Source organism: Limanda limanda, chromosome 16, assembly GCF_963576545.1.
Source record: "Limanda limanda chromosome 16, fLimLim1.1, whole genome shotgun sequence".
In the NCBI taxonomy this organism is placed as follows: Eukaryota; Metazoa; Chordata; class Actinopteri; order Pleuronectiformes; family Pleuronectidae; genus Limanda; species Limanda limanda.
The window spans coordinates 3,318,576-3,342,558 of record NC_083651.1 but is presented as its reverse complement, the minus strand read 5'-3'; the positions used below and the strand labels follow the sequence as shown (position 1 = coordinate 3,342,558).

Below are 23,983 nucleotides of genomic sequence, written 5' to 3'. Positions count from 1 at the left end.
AATTAGCAGCAGTTTCAAAAAGGGATGATGTGTTACACTATGACACAGTGATAGTGCACAACAACATGGAATGTATAACACCTTCATTACCACGATAAAAGCCTGATTATTAAAAAATAAAGCATTTTATTTCCTTCACATGCTCAGTTGTGGTCTGAATATTGTCCATAAACAGTATCTTCCCCAAAACAAGGCGCCTCAGTTGCCTCAGATTTAAATAATCCGACACGGAGAAAGCTGCCAGTATTATGCAATAGAGCAGGGGTTTTCAACCGGGGGTCCGCGGCCCCCTAGTGGTCCGCGATGGCATTGCAGGGGGTCCGCGAAATTCGCTTTGATATTTCAACACATTTCCAGATTAATTGTGAAAATCGTGAAAAATATCTAAAATAAGAAAAATATGTCTAAAATAATATAAAGGTGCTGGTGATCATGAGGTTAAACTTAAGTAGGCCTCAATTGTTTGTGTGATATTGTATGATTATCATTTGTGACATATACCTTGTCATCTTCCCTCTTCAGTTGTAGCCCCAGTTTATGTTGATTGTTATTGATCACCGTTACTTTAACGTTCTCTCAAAAGTCATGAACGTTATATATTGATGTTCATATGGTTCTGAGATGCAGTACAACTACAAACTGCATTTTAATTTTGTTTTCAATTCTTAAGCACCGAAAATCAACCGTTTTTGTGTTTTTTTTACACAGATTCTTCTAGATTTGTTTAAGGTTTTTAAATAAAACCAACATGGGAAACCAAATGTTAAAACTTCCTTCCTTCTATGAGTTTGTGTTATGTGACACGCGTAGTTATTGTTCCACTTCAATGATCACAGATATGAAATGTGCTAAAAAAAGTTGAAATCAATGTGACAGAAACCGATCTGAACCCAAATGTAATTTCATCATTTTTTGCGGCCCTGGCTCTGATGGGCTTGGGTCAGGTATCCCGCAAGTGTTCTGCTAGCGTTGTTGCTTTGTCATGATAGCAAAAGGTGGAAACACACAAATAAAAAACATAACATCGCTATGACAACCTGCCGTTGGGCCAAAACCAGCGTGCAGACAACAATCACCAAACTGGCTCCAGGCATCGTTTCATCGCTGCCAAAATATTAAAAATGAAGTAAAACCGTGATATATAACCATCACCTTCATAAAGTGAAAAATACATTGATATAATTAGGTTGTGTGTTAACGTGTGAAAACTCACCACACATCTTCTGCGTCCACGTCGCACTCAGCCCCGAACTGGCAAATGTCACAGGTGGACGTCTCCTTCTGTCCTGCTTCGGCTGAGCCCTCTCCTCCTGGAAGAGAGAGAAGAAGAAGAAGAAGAATAAATGTCACGCCCGTTTTACAAAGCCCGGCCGGTTCATTTTGGAGAGTGCGAAGAAACTCGAGCAAAGCCCCGGCAACAATGTACCTCTGACAATACAACCTAAGCGTGAGAAATCAGCCAGTGCATTTACATCCTGCCACATCCTACTGTAATCCCACATTCACTCCCCCCCCCCTCCACCCTCTCCTCGCCTGACTCTCATCTATCACTCTCAAATCCCCGCTGATCTTTTTGGAGTCCCTCTTTTATTTCATCGGGGCCGATTTTCTCGCGCTGTAAGTGCGACGGCGGCGGCGGGTGCTGGCGTCAGGCTTACGGCGGCTTAGGGACCCGGCCAGCGCACATCACGCCTCATGAGCTGCCGAGGGGGAGAGAGAGAGAGGGAGGGAGGACGGGAGAGGAAAAAAAAAAAATAGAAAAAGCAATCTGGCCAATCTCAAATTGCATTCTCCTAGCGCAGAGGACGCTGGCTCTTCTTCTCTTTCCCCCCTCGGCCCTCTTCTCCATTAGACAGGCTCCATTCTTTTTTACGTTTTTCGAGGGCCCGTGAGGACGACTTTCGAGAAAAGAAGACGAAGAGGTGGAATTTTGGCATCGTTTTCCCCCCCGGTCATATCTGTAGTCTCCCCAACACATACACAGACACCCACACTGCTCTACTCTCTCTCTCTCTCTCTCTCTCTCTCTCTCGTGTCGCTGCTTTCCTTTTCCCCTCAGAAGCCTTTGTTATTTCTACGTGATCCCACTGTGACATGCTGGATGAAGAGGAGAATAACTCCATTAGGGGAAGTTTAACCTGATTTTCCGCTGTCGAGCTTAAGTTGGGTTTCACTCGTATTTTTAAGGTCGAAGTCCGTTAACTTTCTGTGACCGCTGAGCCGAGTCTCTTCCATAACTCTCAGCCTCGGATTTCTGTTGCTGTTGGGTCAGATTATCCCAGCAGCTTCATTCGTCTCTTTTTGCCTGTGTCCAAAAAACACAAAGCTGCCTGCGAGATTGAACAGTTCCTTTGCTGAGGATGTTAAGCTCCTTTCAAACATCCTTTGCCTCCATTTTTTTCCCCCTCTGTCCTTTTGAAGCTGTGTCTGAAGCCGCAGGTGTTGGACGCCGGCCATGAGGCTGTGTCCCCTGAATGCTGAACTGCTGAAATGCTTTGCAGTCAGGTGGCAAGATGTACATTCTGAATTCACAGCTTTACCTCCAGGTCACAGGACTGGAAAGACTAGAAGGTGTGAAGCTGCGCTGGCTCGCCGCCCATCGAACGCCACATCAAGCTAGCGTGCACTGCAATAAGCGTTTCAGCGAAGATTCTCCTGTGTAGAATCAAATCTGTACAAAGTTTTCTCCAACGTCTTCTTTCGCTGAGTTTGTCGCATCTGTTTCTGAAAATGTCTTTTAAAAGTCGATGAAAAGGAAAATTACTGAAAGCAGCTTTGTTGACCTGCAGAGATGAAGTGAAGGAATATTAAAGTAATGGCTTTTTAGTCGTGAAAAAACATTTCTGCCATCCAGTTTCATGTCGGTGAGGCGCGTGTGCTAACAGCTAGCAGTGGGGAGTGCGGAGCTGGAGGTAACTAGACTGAAAAGGTGGAGCTAATTAAAAATAATGAGCTGTGTGAGTTGTCTCTCCACCAGCTGTCTCAGCTGCTGATATCACGGACCTCAGCGAAAAAACAAAACTAAATATCAGTTCACCGCGGAGATCCACCGGCTCTGAGACAAACAGCTAATGTTTGTCCTCAGCTCCTGATGGAAATATGAGACGGTCACGAGTCCTATCATCAGTGGAACAAAACGTGTCCACTGTGCCGTCGTATAGAATCCAATTTCATTTAAGTGGCACTCAACATTTTTTACACCTTAATGAGTTGTGCGGCGGCTCTGCACGGAGATTTCCACACCGGGAGAAGGACTTTGGATAATGCCATCGGGTTCGAGACCTAATCTGTCACTGGAGGGGCTGCACCTCAAGTGGCTTGTTACGCTTTAATTCCAACTCTGTGTGCATTAAAGAAACGACCTTTACTACTGAAACTTGTTAAAAAAAGGTGTTGAAACGGAAACTGCTCAGGAAATGCTAAGTAGGCGAGTTCCTGCAGCTGCTGGTGATGGTCAAGCAGTGGTCGGTAACTCGGTCAAAAAGAGTAAAAGCACAATATTCGTCTTTCTACTAATTGTAATAACAGAGGTTTTATTTTTCCTTTGTAAGAGCTTTACACACGATAACAGTAATAAAGCCAATTCAGCTGCATTTTATGAGAAACATTGACTATAAACTATTCTAACTTCCCTCTGCATGTCAAGGACTGTGATGGAAATCTGGAGAATCAAGAGGCTGGAAACAACAAAGTTAACTACGTGTATTTAATAAGGGGCTTTCTGCAGAAAGGATCAACACAGGGAAACCACAAGGGTCTCAGAGTGAAGATGACGAACAGTCAGATACAAGGGTCTTGTATAGGAGGATTGAGGGCTGTCTCTTTGAACCAATCCAGACAGGTTCCATAGGTGGGGGAAGAAGAGGAAACTTAACATAACAGCTGATTCACATGTGTTTCCTGAGGTGATAGGAAGAGATACACTCCTTCCTTTGATGGGTAATTAAGTCGCAAAAGGTCTCACTGTATTCCCGTCATAAACAGTTCCGACCATAAAACAGCTCAAGTCATCAAACATTTGTTGTATGTAAATACAAGTCATAAAAGTCTCTTGACAAGGCTTCAAACACTTACTTATCCACATACAAAATAGTTTGTCAACCATGCTTAGTTAATTTTCTACTACAGGACATAAACAATAAAAAGTGACGTTATATATTTCTCAAGTGTTTGAGGAGGACTCACTGATGACAAGTAGCTCCAGAGCATTGACACAGACCAAGAGAACAGAACGTTCCAGACAGGAACTGTACGAGTTTACCATTTTAATTTCCATGAGCCCCTGTGTGCCATGATGAATAAACATGTGTGTTAAAGCACAGATTGTGTAAGGCAGGCCTTCTCTTGTAATTTGTAATCTCTGTGCTGAGCCACAGGGACTCACATGCTGAGAAGCGCTGTTTTGTGACCAGTAAATTGATCTTGATGTGTTAAAATAATTAAAAGTGCCTCTTTTTAAAAAATGCACCAATGCAAGAAATGTTGGCAAATCTGAGTCTTGTTAATTAATATACTTTCAGGACTCGTTTTCACTCTTGTTCTCTCGAGTGTTAAAATGTTCACGACAGCTCGAGTGTGTACACGTTTTTTTTTTTTATTTTAAATCTCACATCAGAGATTAGGATTCTGTCGACACTGGAAACCGCAGCCAATTGAATTATCCAGGTGTGAAACTCTGGCCGCTGACGTAAATGTAATTTCCCTCATTTCCACCTGTCGTGAACGTTGTGGTGTGTGAAATTCTCCCGGCGCTCCCCCCGGGCGCCGGAGCTCGCCGTGCCTCTCTGCACTCGCCGTACTCCGTTAAGTGATCAGCTCCACAGAAAGGATTGTGGGCAGGCGAGTGTGTAAGCTCTCCCACGACTCTCCTCTCCTTCCTCTCCTCTCCTCCTCTCCTCCTCTCCTCCGCTGTACACAACCTGTTAAACTTTGTCTCTGGTTCTGCAAAGTTAGCCATTAGGAACCAGGCACTGGACACTGGTAGCGTGCATCCGGCGCCAATGCTGGTTTGAATTCTGAAAGCCAGACTCAAAGTAGAACATGCCTACTACAAGATGATGAACAATGTGTTGACATTTAGTCGCATATGGGCTGTTGGGGGGATTCTATGCAATCTTGGGGAAGATGGGGAACTGAATATTAACCTGTAATTTGAGAAACTACAGTTTGTATGGATGTGTGAATGGGTATGTACATGCGTGTGTATTTATATATATATATATGTGTGTGTGTATATATCGAAAAGAGACTATATGTTTTTTTAATAACCTTGTTTTGTTTGGGTTTTACAGCTGGTGGTTGACGTAAGAAGTGTTTTTGTTCCTGGAATAGAAAATAAATGGATTTTGAAAAACCAAAACCTCTCCTCTCCTCTCCTCTCCTCTCCTCTCCTCTCCTCTCCTCTCCTCTCCTCTCCTCTCCTCTCCTCTCCTCTCCTCTCCTCTCCTCCTCCCCTCTCCTCTCCTCTCCTCTCCTCTCCTCTCCTCCTCTCCTCCACCAGAGGAGGACGGACCAAACACCTTCTCTGCAAAACCAGCTTGGATCTCTCGCACGCGCAAATATCAATATCAATACACAATGCAAATATCAACCCTCGTCTCATTTTCCTCTTCTCTCTCAGCTCACACACTCCTGCACACTCATACCCAGATCTCTCCTCCCCCCCATACAGACACAATTACCAGAGGTGACTGGGGACAGGCAGTGTTTTCCACTCCTCAAATCCCTGATAGAGTCTCCTGTAGCACTAACACAACATCTCCCCTGTTTGTGTGTCTGCTAATCCCTGGAATCAGCAGACACGGCTCTGTAATGACTGAAATGATTAGCCCTCCTCGTGCCCCCCCCCCACCCCACCCTCCTCCTACATCGCACCTCGTATCGATCCACCCTTCGACCAGACCAGACTGCCCCCCCACCTCCATTCCCCCCTCCTCCTCTTCTGCGTTTACTGTCCTCGTCTTCCCTTCATCTCTAAACACATCTTTTCTTTCCTTTGTTCCATTTGTTACAGTCGGCTCAATTTAATAAAACACAACTCGCCCTCTGTGTGTAAGCTTTTGTGCGACTTTTAGCACAACGTGGAAGAGGGAGAGAGAGGAAAGAAAGAAGGGAAAGTGTTAAGATTAAGTAACAAGGAAGAGAAAAGGAGATTAGGAGTGAAATGATGAGTTAAAGCAGCGATAAGCAGGATAAACCAACAGAGGAGCAAAGAGGGGTGGATCAGTCACAGTGGTGCTGTGGGGGGGGGGGGTCCTCCCCGGGTTAAAGACTGTTTCTAATCCTGTTACTGGTCCCTGGGGCTCTGCACTGCTGTAAAAAACCATATGCACGCACGTAGGCACACGAAATTCATATGAAACAACAGAATGCAGCAAACAGCCACTTCTGTATTTAAAGCCTGGACTCCAGCCAGGCTCGCCGAGGTTCCACAGAGGATGTGAAAGGTTCCGTGTGAGGGAGGAACCCGGCGTGACGAGCTGAGAGCGAGCAGCTGCTGGCTGAGCCGCTCGGTGGGAACCAGCGCTGCTCGACTGGGTCGGCTCCTGGAAAACAGACTCACGTTCAGCCACTGTGCACGGACGGCTTTCTGTGATGTAAATACATACGACTAGGGTTCCAAAGGGGCTCTGCAGGTTGAGTTTCAACCCTCCACTGTGCATTCTTCCATCACATGCACAGATAACTCCCAGCATCCTTCACTCTACAGCAGGGCTATTGAGGCCTGCTGTAGTGTGCAGGACTAGTCAGGTAAGTTTCCATGATATTACTGGGAAAATATATTAGCATGCTGATTGAGGATTGTTCATCTGTTCATCTAGCCTATTTCCATTCATTTATCCATCAATTGTAAAATATTTTTACAGACTATTCCAATTGTTTGGCTAACTATTTATATCTCTGGCATTGCATTAGTGTTTTTTTACAAACTTTTTTCTCATTTTATTCTACAGAACAATGCCACGTGCACTCTCTCATGTGTGGAGACATTTCACCCCATCCAATGTAGAAGGAAAGGCTGTGTACATTTGCAAATACTGTGCAAAGACCTATGTTAAGAATGACACAACGATGCAGAAGCATATAGTCAAGTGCCCAAAGTTTCCTCAGGGCTCAAATCAGCCTATGACACAACAAAATGTTTATATTTATGTCTGTATATGACAAGGTAAATACAGTTAGCATAAATTACCCACAACATTTCCAGTTTATTCCCATTAATTCCCCTTAATTCCTGTATATTCCCGTTAATTCCCGTATATTCCCGTTAATTCCCATGGAAAGTTTCCAACTTTGAATATTCCCGGAATTTTGCAACCCTACATACGACTGCAATTTACACTTCAGTTTATAGACTAACATCTATAGTAAATACTGATATTTCGCACTGACTGTTACTTTGTTTTTTATTACTGTATTATCCCGCCTAAAGTGTATTCATATTTATATATATTTATTTTTATCCTGCTCATAGTGTATTCATCGACCGTATATCTTACAATTCCTGTTAATACTGTAATATTCCATATATATTTCTACTGTACAGATCTTATTTATTACATTTTTCACTTTAATATGCACGATACTCTGCACTTTTACTGCCTTTTTTTTGCACTTCTGGTTAGACGCTTAACTGCATTTCGTTGCATATGTACTTGTACTGTGCTAATGACAATAAAGTTGAATCTAATCTAATCTAATCTCATCTAATTTAGGGCCCGAGCACTGCCTGACAGGTGAGGCCCTATTGAAATTGTAAGGATTATTATTATTATTATTATTCAGGAAAATGAATTGGCTTTTTGAGGGCTTTACCATGCTCAAATTCTTACCAAAATTTGCAGAAAGTTAGAAAGTGGTGAAAATTTACGTGTTCTGGAGGAATTTTCAATGGGCGTCGCAAAATGGCTCAACGATGCCCCCCCGAGACCCCTGGAACGTGTTCCCATTGACCGATCTTCACAAAAATCGATACACATGTGTATCATGACCAGACAAACAAAAAAGTCTCAGGTGCAATTGGAAAAACGCCACAGGAAGCCTTCTATTTTGCATTTAGTGGCCATTTTGGCCATATTCCACATTTTTACTTAATACTTATATCCTGATGTGAAGTGAGGGAGCTACGTGTAGTTTAATACACAGAACTGCTTTGGAATCAAGAAAATGACAAATGCAGTGAGTGTTCTTGGATGTACTTGGAGGTGTGAATGTCCTGGAAACCAGTGAAAAGGGCCAACGTGAGGTCACATGGTTCAATGGCTGAGGTGTGACACTGTTACCGGGGTGAGTCACTGGTCGCAGCTTTGTGGCTGCTGGAGGAAAAACCCTCCCATGACACCTGGGTTAGTGTGAACCAGGAGAGGAAATGCTCTGTGTTCTCACAACAGTGGAAGTGATGGTCCCAGCAGCAGCTGCCATTATGGGGCTAAAGTCCTTGTAACTGCAGTGAGTGACTAAAAAAAAAAAATCCCTCTCAATTCAATCCAGATTTCGCAGAGTCCACGTTGGATGACTGGGTTTAAGTTCTTAAGCAGAGATGGATTAGGGGGGGAACTGCACTGCTCAGATGTGCCAGGCTGATACAGTCCTATTGATATAGACCTGAGGCAGTAACTCCAGCCAGAGGTGCCTCTAATTCATTTTGACTTGAGGGCACTGAGGGTTTTTCTATTGTATTTATTAGTCTTTGGCTCTCTGTCTTTCGTCCACTCTTTGATATCATCGTGCTCTGGAGATTAAATCATACAAGTGCAGTGTCCATTCTAAACCTGCCAGTTTGTACTGGGCTGTCTGCTCCGCCTGTGGTTACTGCTGCCGACCACTGCTGCAGTTTATCCGAGGACGACCCAGAATTCAAATTTGAGTAATATTGATAATATTGCGTGTCGAAAATCGCACAAACTTCAACACTGCTCTTCTTTCGGGCCCCTGACATCACACATCCCAAAGTGTGAAGCCGATGAGATGAACAGACATTTGTGGAATCAGGAGGAAGAGAACAGTAACACAATGCATGTGTTGTGCTTTCATCAGTGAAACTAAAAGGGAGTTTAACCGAGAGCGGAGAGATGAGAGGAAGAGAGATCATTCATTTGAGTGAGCATAGAAAGAGAGAATGAGCGACCATTTCAATGAGCGCGCGCACACACAGACACACACACACACACACACACACACACACACACACACCCACAGGAGATTTAGAGCACTCTAGCGTGCAGCTATCATACGGATGATGGATGAAGCCCACACACCCCTGGAAAACCGAACAAGACCACTACGACCTTGGTTGCAAACACACTGGGGGAGAGAGATGGGTAGGGGAGGGGGTGAGAGGGATAGAGGGGGGGTGCACGACGCTGTGTGTGGTCATGGAAACAGACGCAGAGTAAACCCCACATGGCTCCTCCTCACTATTGTCACTGAATCACCCTTCAGGAGGTTTTTAGACTTTGTTCCAACAAAACATGTTCACAGGGATTTATTCAAACTCCCCCCGGAGCTTCAGAACTGATTTGTCTGGATATTATGGGAAAGTGTGACGGCCATTTCTGTCGCATTCTAATGTGATATTGCATCATTCCACATGCATGAAATCGCAGCTGTATAGATAACAGCACACGGGATGAATTCTCAAAGACAGGAAAAGTTTTGCAGAGAGTGACAGGACAGTGAAACACCCGCTCGATAACAGATGCTCCCTCGGAAACGTGTTAACACAATACAATTAAACAATAACACAAACCAAAGCCTCCAGATCGGTCGTCCAGGTGACTCAGCACTCTCTAAATCTTCACATCCTTCAGAAAGGTGCAGGGCTGTTGTATTCGAATGCATTAGCCTGAGCAAGGTGTTCCTACTAAATTATAAATACACTCAATCGCATCGACTGCTCCCGAACAGGATGAATGCACGGAACCAGGAAAACAGAATTATGCCGATTGGCAGGTGTGATAAATCTTACCGGGGAGCTGTTTGCTTCCCGTAAACGGACATGTGAGCCGTGAAAGGTGATACAGGAAGCAATGAGCAGGAGATAATGGGCCCGGGATGATGATACAGAATCTATGCTACGGTCACGTTGGATTAGCATCACACGGACGCAGTTTGAAGTCTCACTCGTCTGAGATGCAATCTTTGAATAGCGTGGGGAGCTCCATTAGAAGAAGACCCTGCTGACAATTAAACTATAAGAGCCATCAATCAGAATGACATTATCAACGGGCCGCTTCCCCCGAGTGGCTGATCAGACCGGGGGGGGGGAGGGAGCTGGGCCAGAGAGTGATCCATAAACATAATGGACATCAATATTGAAAAGATGACAGATGAGACTGCCGACTGAGGCCGAGATTCAATTCCTGTTCCGTCCTTTTTATCCTGCGGGACGCCACGTCTTCACCGAGGCTATTTCTGAGCCGTGAGACCAATGAGGAGAAGCTGAATTCCTCCAAGAAGGACAAAATGAACCGGGTCAATCATAACTCATCACATATAAGTCTAATTTGATATTAAAATAATGTTAACGGTTTGTGTTAAAATCTTAAATCGACTCCAGGTGGCATCAGAAGTGTAGTTTCCATTCATTTAAAAGTAGGTGAAGGGAAGAACTCTTTGCTTGTGGCTGCTAATGGATCACACCAGAGTTCATATGACCCTTCGGATAATGTCCGCACAAATGTGTCTCCCTTCACAACAACACACAAACCCCCGGAGGAATGTAGAAGTACCGTCTACATTCCACCGTGGAGATCAGGTGTTCTTGTTCACAGCAACACTGGCGTCGGCCCTCAAGACCAAAAGCTCGTAGCCTTTCCAAGTTGACATATTGGTCAGTGTCCTGTATATGATATTTGTATTCTCTTTAATCTTCCAGTTTTGTGTCCATCACATGATAGAAACACCAGTTGCTCGTGGTGAGATTCAACTCTCTCCGTTTCACTGTCCTCAACAATTTGTTGTAGCACAAATGGCAAGCCAAGCTAAAAACAAACTTCCATTACTTCTAGATTCATGAAGCCCCCACAGCAATCCTCCACAATGACATTATTATACTCACTTACTGTCACATACAACTTATCAAATCATTTGCCCTTTGCCTCCTGCAGGTTCAGTTGTGTACAACCTTTAACGAGGAGATGGATTCTAACACTCTCCAAGTAACTGAATAGAGCTAGTGTTTTCATTTGTGTTGTCGCATTGCCTTGATCTAATGATCTAACACACACACGCACACACACGCACACAGACACACACACAGTGACCTCTGACTCGCTGCAGCCAGGTACATCCAGCACTGGCAGCGACCGTGAAGCCGTTAATGAATCGGTGAACGAGGTCCCCTGCCGGGTCAGAACCTTTGTGAATGGATTAAAAGGAGGAATTATGGCTTTAAAACTTCATCTTTCGCAGCTTTGAGGGGATTAGACCCTGCTTTCTCTTCTCCTCTCACCCGAACGGCTCCTTCAATCCTGTCACCTATCTGCAGTGGACCGGAGCTCTGGTAAAAGGGCTTCCAGGTCTCTCACAACCACTTCAGCAATCGTGACCTATAGGTGCACCGGGTACTTTTCTTTATTTCCCATTACAACTTGTTTTTAGTTCTCAGATGCTGTGGACACTGATATTTAGAAAACAAAACCATTTCCTGGCTGTGTCCTTTAAGTTTAAGGATACACACTTTGCCAAGCTAAAGAAATATTACAGATATGACACCACTTCCATGCCTGCATGTTAAATATGAAGCTAGGAACCAGGAGGCAACAACCGTAGCTGGTGGTAGCATGAGTGGAAGCAGTGGGGAGACGACAGCCTGATCCTGCTTTAACAACACTTACGGGCAACTGTAAAGATTACTTAAAGGTGGGATTTGTAGATTTTTTTTTTTTTGTAATCTGTACTTCACAATTATTTTAATTTGCTGCTCACAAAAATGGAGAAAATTCAATTCCAACACATGTTTTCTATTAAATAATGATGCACTGATACTGATTAAACTACTTAACAGTGTATTAAATTGCTCAATGTCAAGCAACATTAAATTCTGGTCACACTGGTAAAGATAATTCAACTACAAGACTATGGTAATAATAACACACTAACGATTTGTACATTTCTGAAACACTTTTTATCATATTTGTTGAAATGCTCTTCACGTCCCGATATCCATCAATAAAGAGTCTCATGCTCTCACTGCAGATATTCAGCTGGAGAGACACACACCGCTGTAGCAGAGTCGATAGACAGTCGTTAGTGAGCGAGTCACGTAAAAGTTGGCTTCTAGCCGTCGTCATCACGTGTTTAGGGGGCGTGGCTTTGCAGAGAGGGGGCCAGTGGGAGGAGGAGACTGGTTGTAGTGTACTTTGCTAGCTTATCCAGGCTTAGCTTTATTGACATGGTGTTTGGAGTCTCCGCTGGTTGTAATAAGAGGACTCAATAATGTTACTACCACTGGTCATGCAAGGCCAAGAAAGTGATTGGGTATGATAACGTGAACTAAGACTAGAGCTGTTATCGTAAGGGGGTACGAGTCACTTTAACCACTGTGGTATCTGGGATGTCAGTTAGCCACGTGCATTTATAATAAACATATAGAATCCGCTCTCCTCCTCTGTATTTACTATGACTCATCCTGCCCCTGTGTGAACAGTCCCTTCCTGTACTGTGTCCCAGGAAACATTCTGATTCTAATCTGGAAACACGCTGTCCTTGCCTCGAGCAAAGCCCATTGGACTTCAAGTAACACAGGGATAAAAACAATGCAGGCTATTCCTCGCTAAACAGGACATCCATCTATTTTAAGTTTGATTTAACTGATGAATTTTGACAGCACTCACAAAAATGTATTTTTCAATCAATCACAGGAAAATCATTCATGCTTTTGTTTGGACTGAAATTTAACTCTGACCAGGTTTGTTTATTTTGCAGCTGCAACATCATTTCTTCCACTATAAGAACTGCTGAGCAATTGGCAGACCATTCGTTTTCATTAATGCAGAGAGTTTCTTTGGTCCGAGGAGCATCAACTCTCTGTGGAGCATCGAGAAGACCCTGTTAGATAAAGAGGGATGATCAGGTAAACAACAGCCGAGTCATTGAACCCCGGCTTCCATCCGCACACCTGGTGAATCTCTGTTCTCGAACTAACAGAAGAGTTAAACTATCAGCGGGACAAACTCTGTGACTCCTCACACTCACAGTGCTTCACTGAAAGCTGACTCAGTGAATCCATCCCAGAAAGCTCATTACAGCTGCCTGGTCTCCCTCCCTGAGTGGTCCGAGTAACTGAGTTATCAAAACAGAACAAGAACTCTGCTTTTTATTTAAAAAACAAGGTTGAAGTTAATATTCCGGCGAGAGAAATGTCCAAACGGGAGTTTTTCTCTCTTGCTCTGATCAGTATTTACATTACAGCTCAGGCATGTGATAGAGGAGCTTTATAAAATCTTACCGACAGATAAGCACAACATGAGGAACAGGATGAAGGAGAGGAGCTATACACGTAGAAAGACAACGAGATTCAATGCCATCGCTAGCAGTTATTAAAGTGAAAAACCTATAATATCCAAATAACATCTATAGGTCGATCAAGTTAACAGGTAAATGCTCAGGACATGTTTTCCTGCTCTCCTTCAATAATGGAACAGCACCTGTTTCCTGCTTGCTGTGCCCGTTGGTGTAATTCTTTTTTCCCCATACTGGATTACATACGAGTCATATGGTTCTGTTTATTTATTCCTGCCCAGCTTTGCCGTCCTTGTTTTTGCTGTATGTCCGTGTGCATCTCACTCTGCATGGTTATTAGGTTACTGTGTGTAAGCAAGCCGACAGCCACAGGAAACCGGAGTCAGATTCCTTTGCACAAACATGCACTTGGCCTTCGAGGCGGATTGGGATTGAAGAAGCCTGATAGCACCAGCAAACCATCAGAATTCAACTTATCACCACTGTTTGACCAGTGCTTTCACGCTGGTCTATCTCTCCTTCCCTCCGGTGCAGCATTATTTGTCCTCGTACACATGGATTTTTTTGAGTTTTCTATCCATATCGTACATCAGCATGCTTTGTTGGAAATTCAATTAATTTCCCCTCCCTGCTCGCACTAGCAGCTATAGGCTCTCTAACCTTGGCATATTTACCATCCTTGCCCAAGCACAATATGGAGAATATACAGAATGAATAGACTCTTTTTTTTTTTCTATTTCTATTTCTATATGCACCCTTGTGGAAAATTGCTATGCGCTCTTGTTTGCTGAGTGAATCCTCTGCAAAAATATACCGTTTGATGTGGTTTGCAAGGACGTCTGTAGACGAACTGAATCGACTGTGTGCATCAGTGATGAGCTTCAGTGGACAGCTGCTCAGATTCTATATCTTATACTGGGATTGTACAGTAGAATTACCTGAAATTATCGAAGCAACAATCTTCCAAATGCCTTGACTGAGCAAATATTACAAGTTCCTCAAATACACTACTCTACCTTTGGGTTTTCAGGCGGATAGGATCTCTGCTCTGGAAGCAATTACACAAGGTAACGAGAAGTGATACTGTAATGAAAAGAATACGCTGAATCCATCCTAACAGAAAAAACTGATGAGGTGAGAAAGGAAAATATACAGCAGGCTGATTGACACACAACACTAAGAAGTAGCAGATCTCCAATATGAAAATACAGTTGGGTGTGCACTGCCTATAAGTGCTTCAACAATACAAAGTCCTGTAGCAATTTAATACAATATCACTCTGCTAAAATTCGAGTTGCGTTGATGAAACTATATTCACTATTCTCATATCTTTGTTTTAACTATGAAACAACAGCTGAGACAAATTTAGCCTAGTTTAGCTTCGGGTAAAGACCAGAAGTTTAAAAGATTAGCAAAGCTACTATTTACAGCGTGAGACAAATTCATCCATATTTAGCTGTTTATGACTTTTTTGTCATATGCTAAAATTTGCTTTAATATAAAAAAATTGGGGTCGGGAAGAGTTTTCCCTTCAGAATTTTTTAATATATCAATTGAAATTTATTTATATCAATAAACATTTGTATATTTCCCGTGGATTAAACCACATGTCAGCTATTGTTAACGATACCATTCACGTTGCTGTTGACAAGCAGCCTCTCGACCTCTGACCACTTGTCCGCTGCTTCCCACATCGTACGCTAACAACTTCCACTTGTTACTAAAGGCCAGCACGTCTGCTTGTTGCAGCCTAACTCTCAAGGGCTCATCCGAGTGTCTGAAATCAGGTCCATCAGTTAGTAAACACGTGGTAATAGGTGTCCTTTCTCCTGCCTCCATTATCACAAGTTCTAAAACATCCCAGGGGGGTCCATCCCTTCTTTCTGCTCCACAGCCAGGACAGGGATCGTCGAGGGTGAGAAGTGTGTCCATTATTTTACACTCAACGTTTTGATCGTTTAGAGTGAAACCATCCAGGAACTTTTAGTGCTCTGCACATTGCCATTATGCTCTTAAAACAGCACGTGTGAGAATGGAAGTGCGCACTGTGAAACCCAGCAAATGCTTCAAGTGTTTTCCAACAGCACCACAAGTAGCTATTGTTCAGCTGCTGAAGAGCTCGTGTTCACTACAGCGGTTCTACATAATAAAAGTCATTTCTTTTTCACATGTTGTAAGTTCTGTAGCACACAGCCTGTGACTTTGAAATGCATCGTGCTGAAGCAGGGACGACAGGTGTCAGACATTCCACGATGTCTTTGTGGAGTTTTCTAGAACCAAGTTTTACGTCTTTTTTTTCAAATACTCCTCCCAAAAGCATCGTCTGATTAATGTTGAAAAGCAGCAAACTGGTCCTTTAAACCCGTGTGTGTGAGTATATCCCCGAGGCGGTAAGGAGAGAAGACGAGATGAAAACCAGAGAAATGACACCGAATGACAGGCGGAGAACAAGACGTGTGAAAGTGTGTGCTTTTATTCTGTAACCGTTCCGTGTGAATCTCTATATCTGTGAGGACCGAAAGGAGGAGGCATGAGGTTGGTTTAGTATTCAGCTCAGGGGTTGAAACACTTGTGCAGCTAGTCAAACTTATTCTGCTCTATTATTGTTCACGTATGTCGGTTGTATTAAGTTTGAATGGCTCGTTTGACGGCTGGTATTGTTCTTACAGGTTTGTGAAGCAATCTGCACACAAAGCTCTCAACTTTTCAAAATAAAAGCTCTGTAGAGTCAGTCCATCATGAAAACAGTTTGACCCAGTTGCCGACGCCTGCTGTAGTTTATCCGAGGACGTAGAAAATAATACTTTTGGGAATGTGAGGCCAAGGTTGCCAGTTTCCAACGAGAAGATTTGTGTTTAATGCATTGCTCTAAGGCACAAAGGAAGTGATAATGGATGTTAGTTTCTTCCACACACATGCCAGTGTTAACAGGCCAGTACATCAATGCAGGCGAGTATTGACTTCACTCTGGCACCTGTCCAGATTTAAATCCTATGTTGGGGCTTAGATTTCAATTAGATCTGCTGAGATTTTTTTTTTTTTCTTCCATGCACCCCCGAAGCAGCTATCGGGAACAAGTAGCCACTCGATGTTGAAGCTAGTGAAGCGTTAAAAAGCTTTCGAGCTCACATGGACGCTCTGTACCTGACAGTTGTTTCCAAAGCTCCAGTTTCACTTTGCTACTTTCAGCTTTCAGCCATTTACAAGTCACTTGTGTTGCAGCAGGTATTTGCTATCTCGCCTCCCACCAGGGCTTTCAAAGTGCAGGAGGGGGGGGGGGAGACATCTGTTGTGTTACTTTAGTGTGTAGAGAGCTACACGTTTTTGTTTTGCTCGAGTTGCTCGGGGAAATCTAAATGTATGAGACGCCTTAATATCCTTATCAATATGCTTTCATCGCTTGACGTGCAAAAAGAGCAAAGAGCAACATCAGTGATTCTGTTTCCAGGCAGTTGTGCGACTGTCGTGTAGCAACACAGATACAAATCTAAGAAAACAAACCGCACGCTATTGAAAAACCTCAAGTAACGGCAAAATGTGAATCTGGTAAACAGACCAAATGAGACAGTTTGTGGTGCGGTTGCTTAGAGGCTGACACGAAATGGATTTGATATGATATAATCTCTGCTGAAAATCCATGCTGCCATTAACTCCAAACTTAAAAGCCCTGAGAAAAGCTGACTTCAGCATTCCTGTTTCCTACCCACACACACACAAATTATTCCATTATTACCGCGAAAGACATTACATGTGCTGTTGCTTTTACTGTTGAGCGATGATCGGGAACATTGTGAGATTTCAGGTTATGGAGGTACCTGACTCTGATGACTCTGCTGAAAGTAACAGACCAGGCTGCCCTCTGATTGGACAACTCGGTTTGTCATCAGATCCAAGTGTAAAATCAGGATCCAACTTTCTAAATGTATTTTCAGAAACATACAGGGTAGCGACTTTAATTGCTAGATTTTTACTTTTCACAGAATCTTTGTGTGACCAACACAGTGTTGTAGCTTTATTTTTATATTTACAACTGTTGACTTACAAATGCAGTTATACGTGAACCATTCTTTACAAGCTCCAAATCAATTTTTAAAGCTAATTTGAGCTCAAATAGTTAAAAACTCTGATAAAACCCATCGAACACAACCTGCCAGCAACTTGTTAAAAACTATTTTTTACAGCCTCTATCTATCAAAGGTTTCAGAGATACATGTCTGGCCATGTTGGGCATGATCAGACCTTTTCCTATAGCTGAACTGTAATAAGGGAGAAAATCCATGTACTTCTTAAAGTGCAAAAATTCTTTAAAATGTCAACTGAAGCTAAAATGAGCATTGTGTCCCCTATCTTTTACAGTGTGCTGGTGGCACAGGGGCACTACATCACAGCCTCTATGGACAGAGGGAATGATGGAAGCACATTACAATAATAGATTTTTTTTTTTTGCCATAGAACAACATATGCACATGAATACTGTCTGTGAGCAGACACTCCCCTGACATTTCCTGTCTGCTGACCCCTCTGTGGACAAACACACACACTGGGTGATTCTGGCAGCGTCATGCTCCTTCTGTCCCCATCACCTGCTCGCTCCATTGTGCCTGGGCAACAGAGAATCTCTGGAAATGTCAGCTTCCTGCCTGTAACTACTCTGTACCGGCTTCACTGGTGTCAGCTGGCTGCCCGCTGAGCTCCGGCGTGCCACGACTAATCTCGCCACCAGCCTGTGAGGCCAATCTCACACCGCTCGGCGCTGGAGAGGAGCCGCGGCCGGCCAGACGGTGGGTGAGCGGTGGCAGGGTTCGGTCTCAGGGGTGGAGGAGGAGGAGAAAACTCCGAGCTAATGGCTAATCCTGTGTGCACAACCGGAGAGGTTTGGCCGGGGCTAAAGAGAGAGCTACGGGGAATAGAGGAGTGGGAACCAGACCAGGCGAGAGAAGAGGAGCTGGGGAAAAGGCAGGAAGAGTAAATCCATATTAGGGTGTGGAGGAAAAAAAAAAAGGCTGCTGGTCGCTGGCCCAGATATGACAGCACATACTCCTGCACAGTGCCTAACCAAATAATAACACTGGAAATGAATTTAGGTTGTGCATCACTGGGGCGAACCACATGAGATGCACTCCACATTTTACTATGAGACATGAGTTTGCTTCAACCTGCATTGTTGTGTTTGAGGTGTTGTGCTTTTAAATGAGTTCAATCTAAATGGAAAGACCAATATAGACAATTGGAGAAAGCATATATAGAGATAGAACATATAGAGATAGCACATAGTTGCTGAAACTAGTCCTCAAACTGCCCTCATGTAAAATTGGTCTAACTGAACTCCAGACATCCTGTGCTGGGCTGAGGGAACCTGCTGGAAGGACGGACATCTCTCAATCAATCAGGTCTTTATGGTAGACTGGCTAAACTGCAGCCACTTTGAGTAAAATGCATATGACAGCCTGCTAGGAGTTTGCCAAAGGACATTTAAAGGACTTTGGGTTTAGAGGAAAAACACGATTCTGTGGTTTAAGAAATACAAAAACACAAATTCAGAGAGTCCCTTGAAGGAAACCGGCTCCAGAGTGCAACTGACCTGAGACTGGGCCAACAGGTCAGATGTTAGCACAGCAATGACCTGTGGCTTCAGATCAAGTATCCAACTGTCTTTAAACCACAAAGAGAAACTGTGGATTGACCTGAAGACAGCAGCTGGAGAGGATCTGCCAGGAGGAATGTGATAATATACCTCTTAAATGGAATGAACAAAAAACACTTCATACCAGTTTTAGAAAAAGCTAACAATCAGTAAACTTGGCTTTGGGCCTCGGAGAAATCCACAATCCTTTCAGCTCATGTCCAACATCATCTTCGTCAGATCTGTGAATCAAACAGGCTCAGCAGAAAAAGCTCTGAATGTTCTAGAGTGAAATCAAATATTATTATTATCTTGAATTGAAGTTTCTCTCTCTCTCTCACACTCACTACAAGGAAAAGCAACTGACCTGCAAATAAAGATGAGAACCAGACTGTGCCAGTGAATTCTGACGAGCCAGGGAAATATTCCAACAGAGAAAAGAAGCTTAGACTCCAAAGTGACTTCTCTGGCTCTTTATGTAATATGTGATACGCTGCCGTGTTTGACTGCAACACAGATTAATCACGGATCAACAAGACGAGGTCCTCAGAGTCAACACATGCTCACAGAAGACGTGTCGTGAACAGCAAGTCATCGAGACCCTCACTGTGCCTGTCTCCTAATGTGACTCAAGGAAGAAACATGGTGAACGCAGGTGACACCTTTAAAGAGGAAGCTTCTGTGAAGGCCATTAGTGGAAAAGCACCTTGAAGATTAAAAACCTTGACTACAATGAGCAGGTAATGAACAGGCTTCTTCATAATGAACCTGACGCTTGTAAATGAACCGACTCCTCTTTTATAATCTCTGCTTAGTTCATGTGTTGATCAGAGCAATTTCTTTTAGGAAATCTACTCCAAATAAATACCTGACCAACACCTAAATATATTATATTCCTTCTATTTGAAATGTGTATCCAAACATTCCCTCTGTCAGATTTTAAAAATAATATATATACTGCTCTTACTCACAGATTTTTGAATGTAATGTTGTTTGGTGTATTAAAATAAATAATGACCGCTTCTCTTCAGAATGTTCTTTCTACATTCATACTCCTACACGAAGAAATGCGAGGAATAAAGAAGAGAAATCCAAATAGACGTCCTTTGAGCAAAGCACCTGACTCATACACTCGCCATTATTTTTTTTACTGCACATCACGTTCGAGTGCACATATCTAAGAGCCTTTGGAGATGTAATTTGGAAAATAAGACATAAAAAGAACTTTAAAAGAGAAGTGGTTCCTAACTTTAAATGTGAACACTTAAGAGATCAAAACACCAAAGGCAAAAAAAAAAGAAGAGAGGAAATAATCAAACTCTGAATAACATTTAATGTAATGAGGTCAGGGGGGGTTAGGGTGCTATATAACTACTACTATCATTTAAAGTTTTTATCCTCTAGTAACCAAACTTGTAACTGTGGTAATTATTTCACATTCATATGTAGGGAGTAGGGTTGCAAAATTCCAGGAATATTCAAAGTTGGAAACTTTCCATCGAAATTAACGGGAATTAACGGGAATTAACGGGAATATACGGGAATTAACGGGAATAAACGGGAATATACGGGAATTAACGGGAATAAACTGGAAATGTTGTGGGTCATTTACACTAACTGTATTTACCTTGTCATATACAGACATAAATATAAACATTTTGTTTTGTCATAGGCTGATTTGAGCCCTGAGGAAACTTTGGGCACTTGACTATATGCTTCTGCATCGTTGTGTCATTCTTAACATAGGTCTTTGCACAGTATTTGCTGATGTACACAGCCTTTCCTTCTACATTGGATGGGGTGAAATGTCTCCACACATGAGAGAGTGCACGTGGCATTGTTCTGTAGAATAAGATGAGAAAAAAGTTTGTAAAAAAACACTAATGCAATGCCAGAGATATAAATAGTTAGCCAACAATTGGAATCGTCTGTAAAAATATTTTACAATTGATGGATAAATGAATGGAAACAGGCTAGATGAACAGATGAACAATCCTCAATCAGCATGCTAATATATTTTCCCCATTAATATTATTGAATCTTACCTGACTAGTCCTTCACTCTACAGCAGGCCTCAGTAGCCCTGCTGTAGTGTGAAGGATGCTGGGAGTTATCTGTGCATGTGATGGAAGAATGACCAGTGGAGGGTTGAAACTCTACGTTCCATACATCTTTAAAATAGAGTTTTGAATGATGTTTTTATTGCTCAGCGTTTAATTTGCGTATTTTTTTTTTTTTTTTCAAAATTCCCAAAATTCCCCAGCTAAACTTCCCATGGAAAGTTTCCAGAAATTATCGGAAACTTTCTGCCCCTTTGCAACCCTAGTAGGGAGTGAACTAAAGTCCCTGGTATGATGACATATCTTCTTCCTGTCTTCATCCTCTATGTGACCTTCATCCACCAATGCTTGACACTGATTGGTTTCTGACATTTGTTGTCATTTCATCTTTTGTATTCACGTTTTTGAATGTAGTGCATAGAAAATAAAAAATCTCCTTTCCATTTGAATGGAGAAAATTAATGAACTGGTTCATTTAATTAATTTCATTGCCACCGTGATGTCAATATGATATTACCACCAGCAAAATGAACGTCCTCTGTGATTAATCGTTGTTTATATATCCTTGGAGGCCAAGACTGTAAATCCAGGGAGCTGCTTCTTTTTCTTCTTCTGTTGTTTAGTGTCTTAACTTCATCGGTTCGAATGTCCTCACTCTCCCAAAACACTGCAGCCTGTTTCAGTTTGATCCCGACTGAGAACACCTGTCACTCAGGAAACCTTGTGTGTAGTTATTTCTTTCAGACAAAACATGAAAAGTTTGAAGGTCAAAACAAAGGGAGGTGTTTGTTTAGTCTTCCCTCAATATCATTACTCCTTCTTCTCCTTCCTCCTGATGCATTCTGGGAGATGCAGTGTGTGCAACGGTGAAGTGGGGCAGCCGAGCATGTAGTGAATGTTCCCCACTCTGCTGGACATGTGGAGGACTAAAGGAAAGACGTCTGTCAAGCTCTTATTCTGAAAACAGAAAGTAACTAAATCTCGGCTAATTATCTTCATTTTTCCCGGCCTTCACTTCATCAGTCACAACGTTTAATCACACTTTTCCCACAGATGCAATTTCGGAGCGTAAACACACACAAACACACACACACACACACACACACACACACACACACACACACACACACACACACACAACAACTGTCCGACTACTATCAACTCATTTAATACCTCAAAACGATCAGTGTCCCTGATGTAAACAAACAGCCACACTGGGCTTTCCCAAAGCACAGCGTAGAACTTTTTGCTTTCAAAACACAAAGCCCCCCCCCCTCCCAACACACACACACACACACACACACACACTCTTTATTGCCACCAGGGATTCACCCACTCATCCTAAGATGAGTGTGATGAGTGTTGAAGTTCATAAATAAACAGCCTTCAGATGTTTACATATGGAGCACAGCGCTGCAGCAGGACTCCAGGGAGTCGGGGGGGAAACTCATTTGCATGAAGGGAATCAGAAATCACTGTCCTGCTTCATGAGGATTCAAACTGTACTGTAAACACAGGACTGTATATGTGTACATATGTACTTGATTGATATGAATGATTGAAATACAGAAGATATGAACGTGTCTGAGGCTCTTTCTCAGCGGTTCAGCTCAGGGTCACGTTGGTGATGTTTGATGAGCGATGGTCTGGATTCATCTCGGCTCTGACAGTTTTTTGTGTTTTGTGAAAAGTTGGCATCACCGACATCTTCCTCCTCCTGTGGTCGTCTGACTGCTCCCCCAGGTTCATGGAGGTAGGATGTGCATGTGCTGCATGTCACACCTGAGGACTTGTGCGATGACCTTGGAGTTGGCTTCCTCTGTTCCACAGTCACACTAAGTTATTGATGAAGGTTATCGCTGCACTGTTAAGGCTCTTATATACTTCTACGTTCTCCGTAGAAGTATATAGAAACAGTGTCATGATAGAAGTGGAATTAAAGTCGTGACGGCGGGTTCTTGCACTGTTACCACCGCAGTTAGCATGGTGGCTAGCCTAGCCCGCTAGCCTAGCCTGCTAGCGCCGTTTTGAAAGCTCGTTATAACCGTCTGTGACCGTGCACACATGCCGTCAGTGCTCTAACGAGCCACCGTCAGCCGGACAACTCCGCTGGCTTAACACACACGTCACATTAATCGTAGAATCATAGTTGTGTTTATTGTGAATCAGGAAGTTACAGGTCCGGAAATGACGTCGAACAGAAATGACGTCGTACGGAAATGATGTCGTTCGCGGACCAATCACAGCCAAGAGCTGTCGGTCGGGTCTCCGACACAACACGGAGAAGTTAGAAAAATCGGACATGTACGAAAAGCTCTCCGTAGCGCTCGGAGAGGGCGTTCTTATCTGTCCGTTTTTTCAAAAACGCAGAACCGTAAATTGGCCTTTAAAGGGATAGTTCACCAAAAAAGTTTCAGGGGTAAACAGTCTTTCAGCCAAAGTGACCTCTTCTTCAGACGTAATAAAACACATCAAAACACACCATGCCTCTAATCTGCCACAGGACCACAGCCACCCAGGCTGTGGAAGTCTAACACTGCTGCCGTCTGGGAGACGCTATCGGAGCATCGGAGCACGGACCACCAGACTCAAAAACAGCTTCTTCCCCCAGGCCGTAAGGCTTCTGAATCAGCAACACTGACCCACTGAACAGTTACAATGTACATTCTGCTCCACCACCATACAAATACACTTTCTACACATATATTCATATTATTTTATTTAATATTCCCCCCGCTTAAAACTGTTGGTAAACTGCTGCTTCATTTTGCTATGTTATATGTCATATGTTATATGTTATATGTTATATGTTATATGTTATATGTTATATGTTATA

At 43.0% G+C, this 23,983-nt stretch overlaps 1 protein-coding gene across 1 annotated transcript in view; it reads right to left on the bottom strand.

Annotated features, from left to right (window-relative positions):
- tmeff2a (transmembrane protein with EGF-like and two follistatin-like domains 2a) overlaps positions 1 to 23,983 on the bottom strand; it is a 119,040-nt gene that overhangs the window by 19,978 nt on the left and 75,079 nt on the right. Inside the window, exon 5 of the mRNA XM_061088930.1 lies at positions 1,214 to 1,310. Coding sequence (XP_060944913.1) covers positions 1,214 to 1,310 — 97 coding nt within the window. The remainder of the gene's footprint in view (positions 1 to 1,213; positions 1,311 to 23,983) is intronic.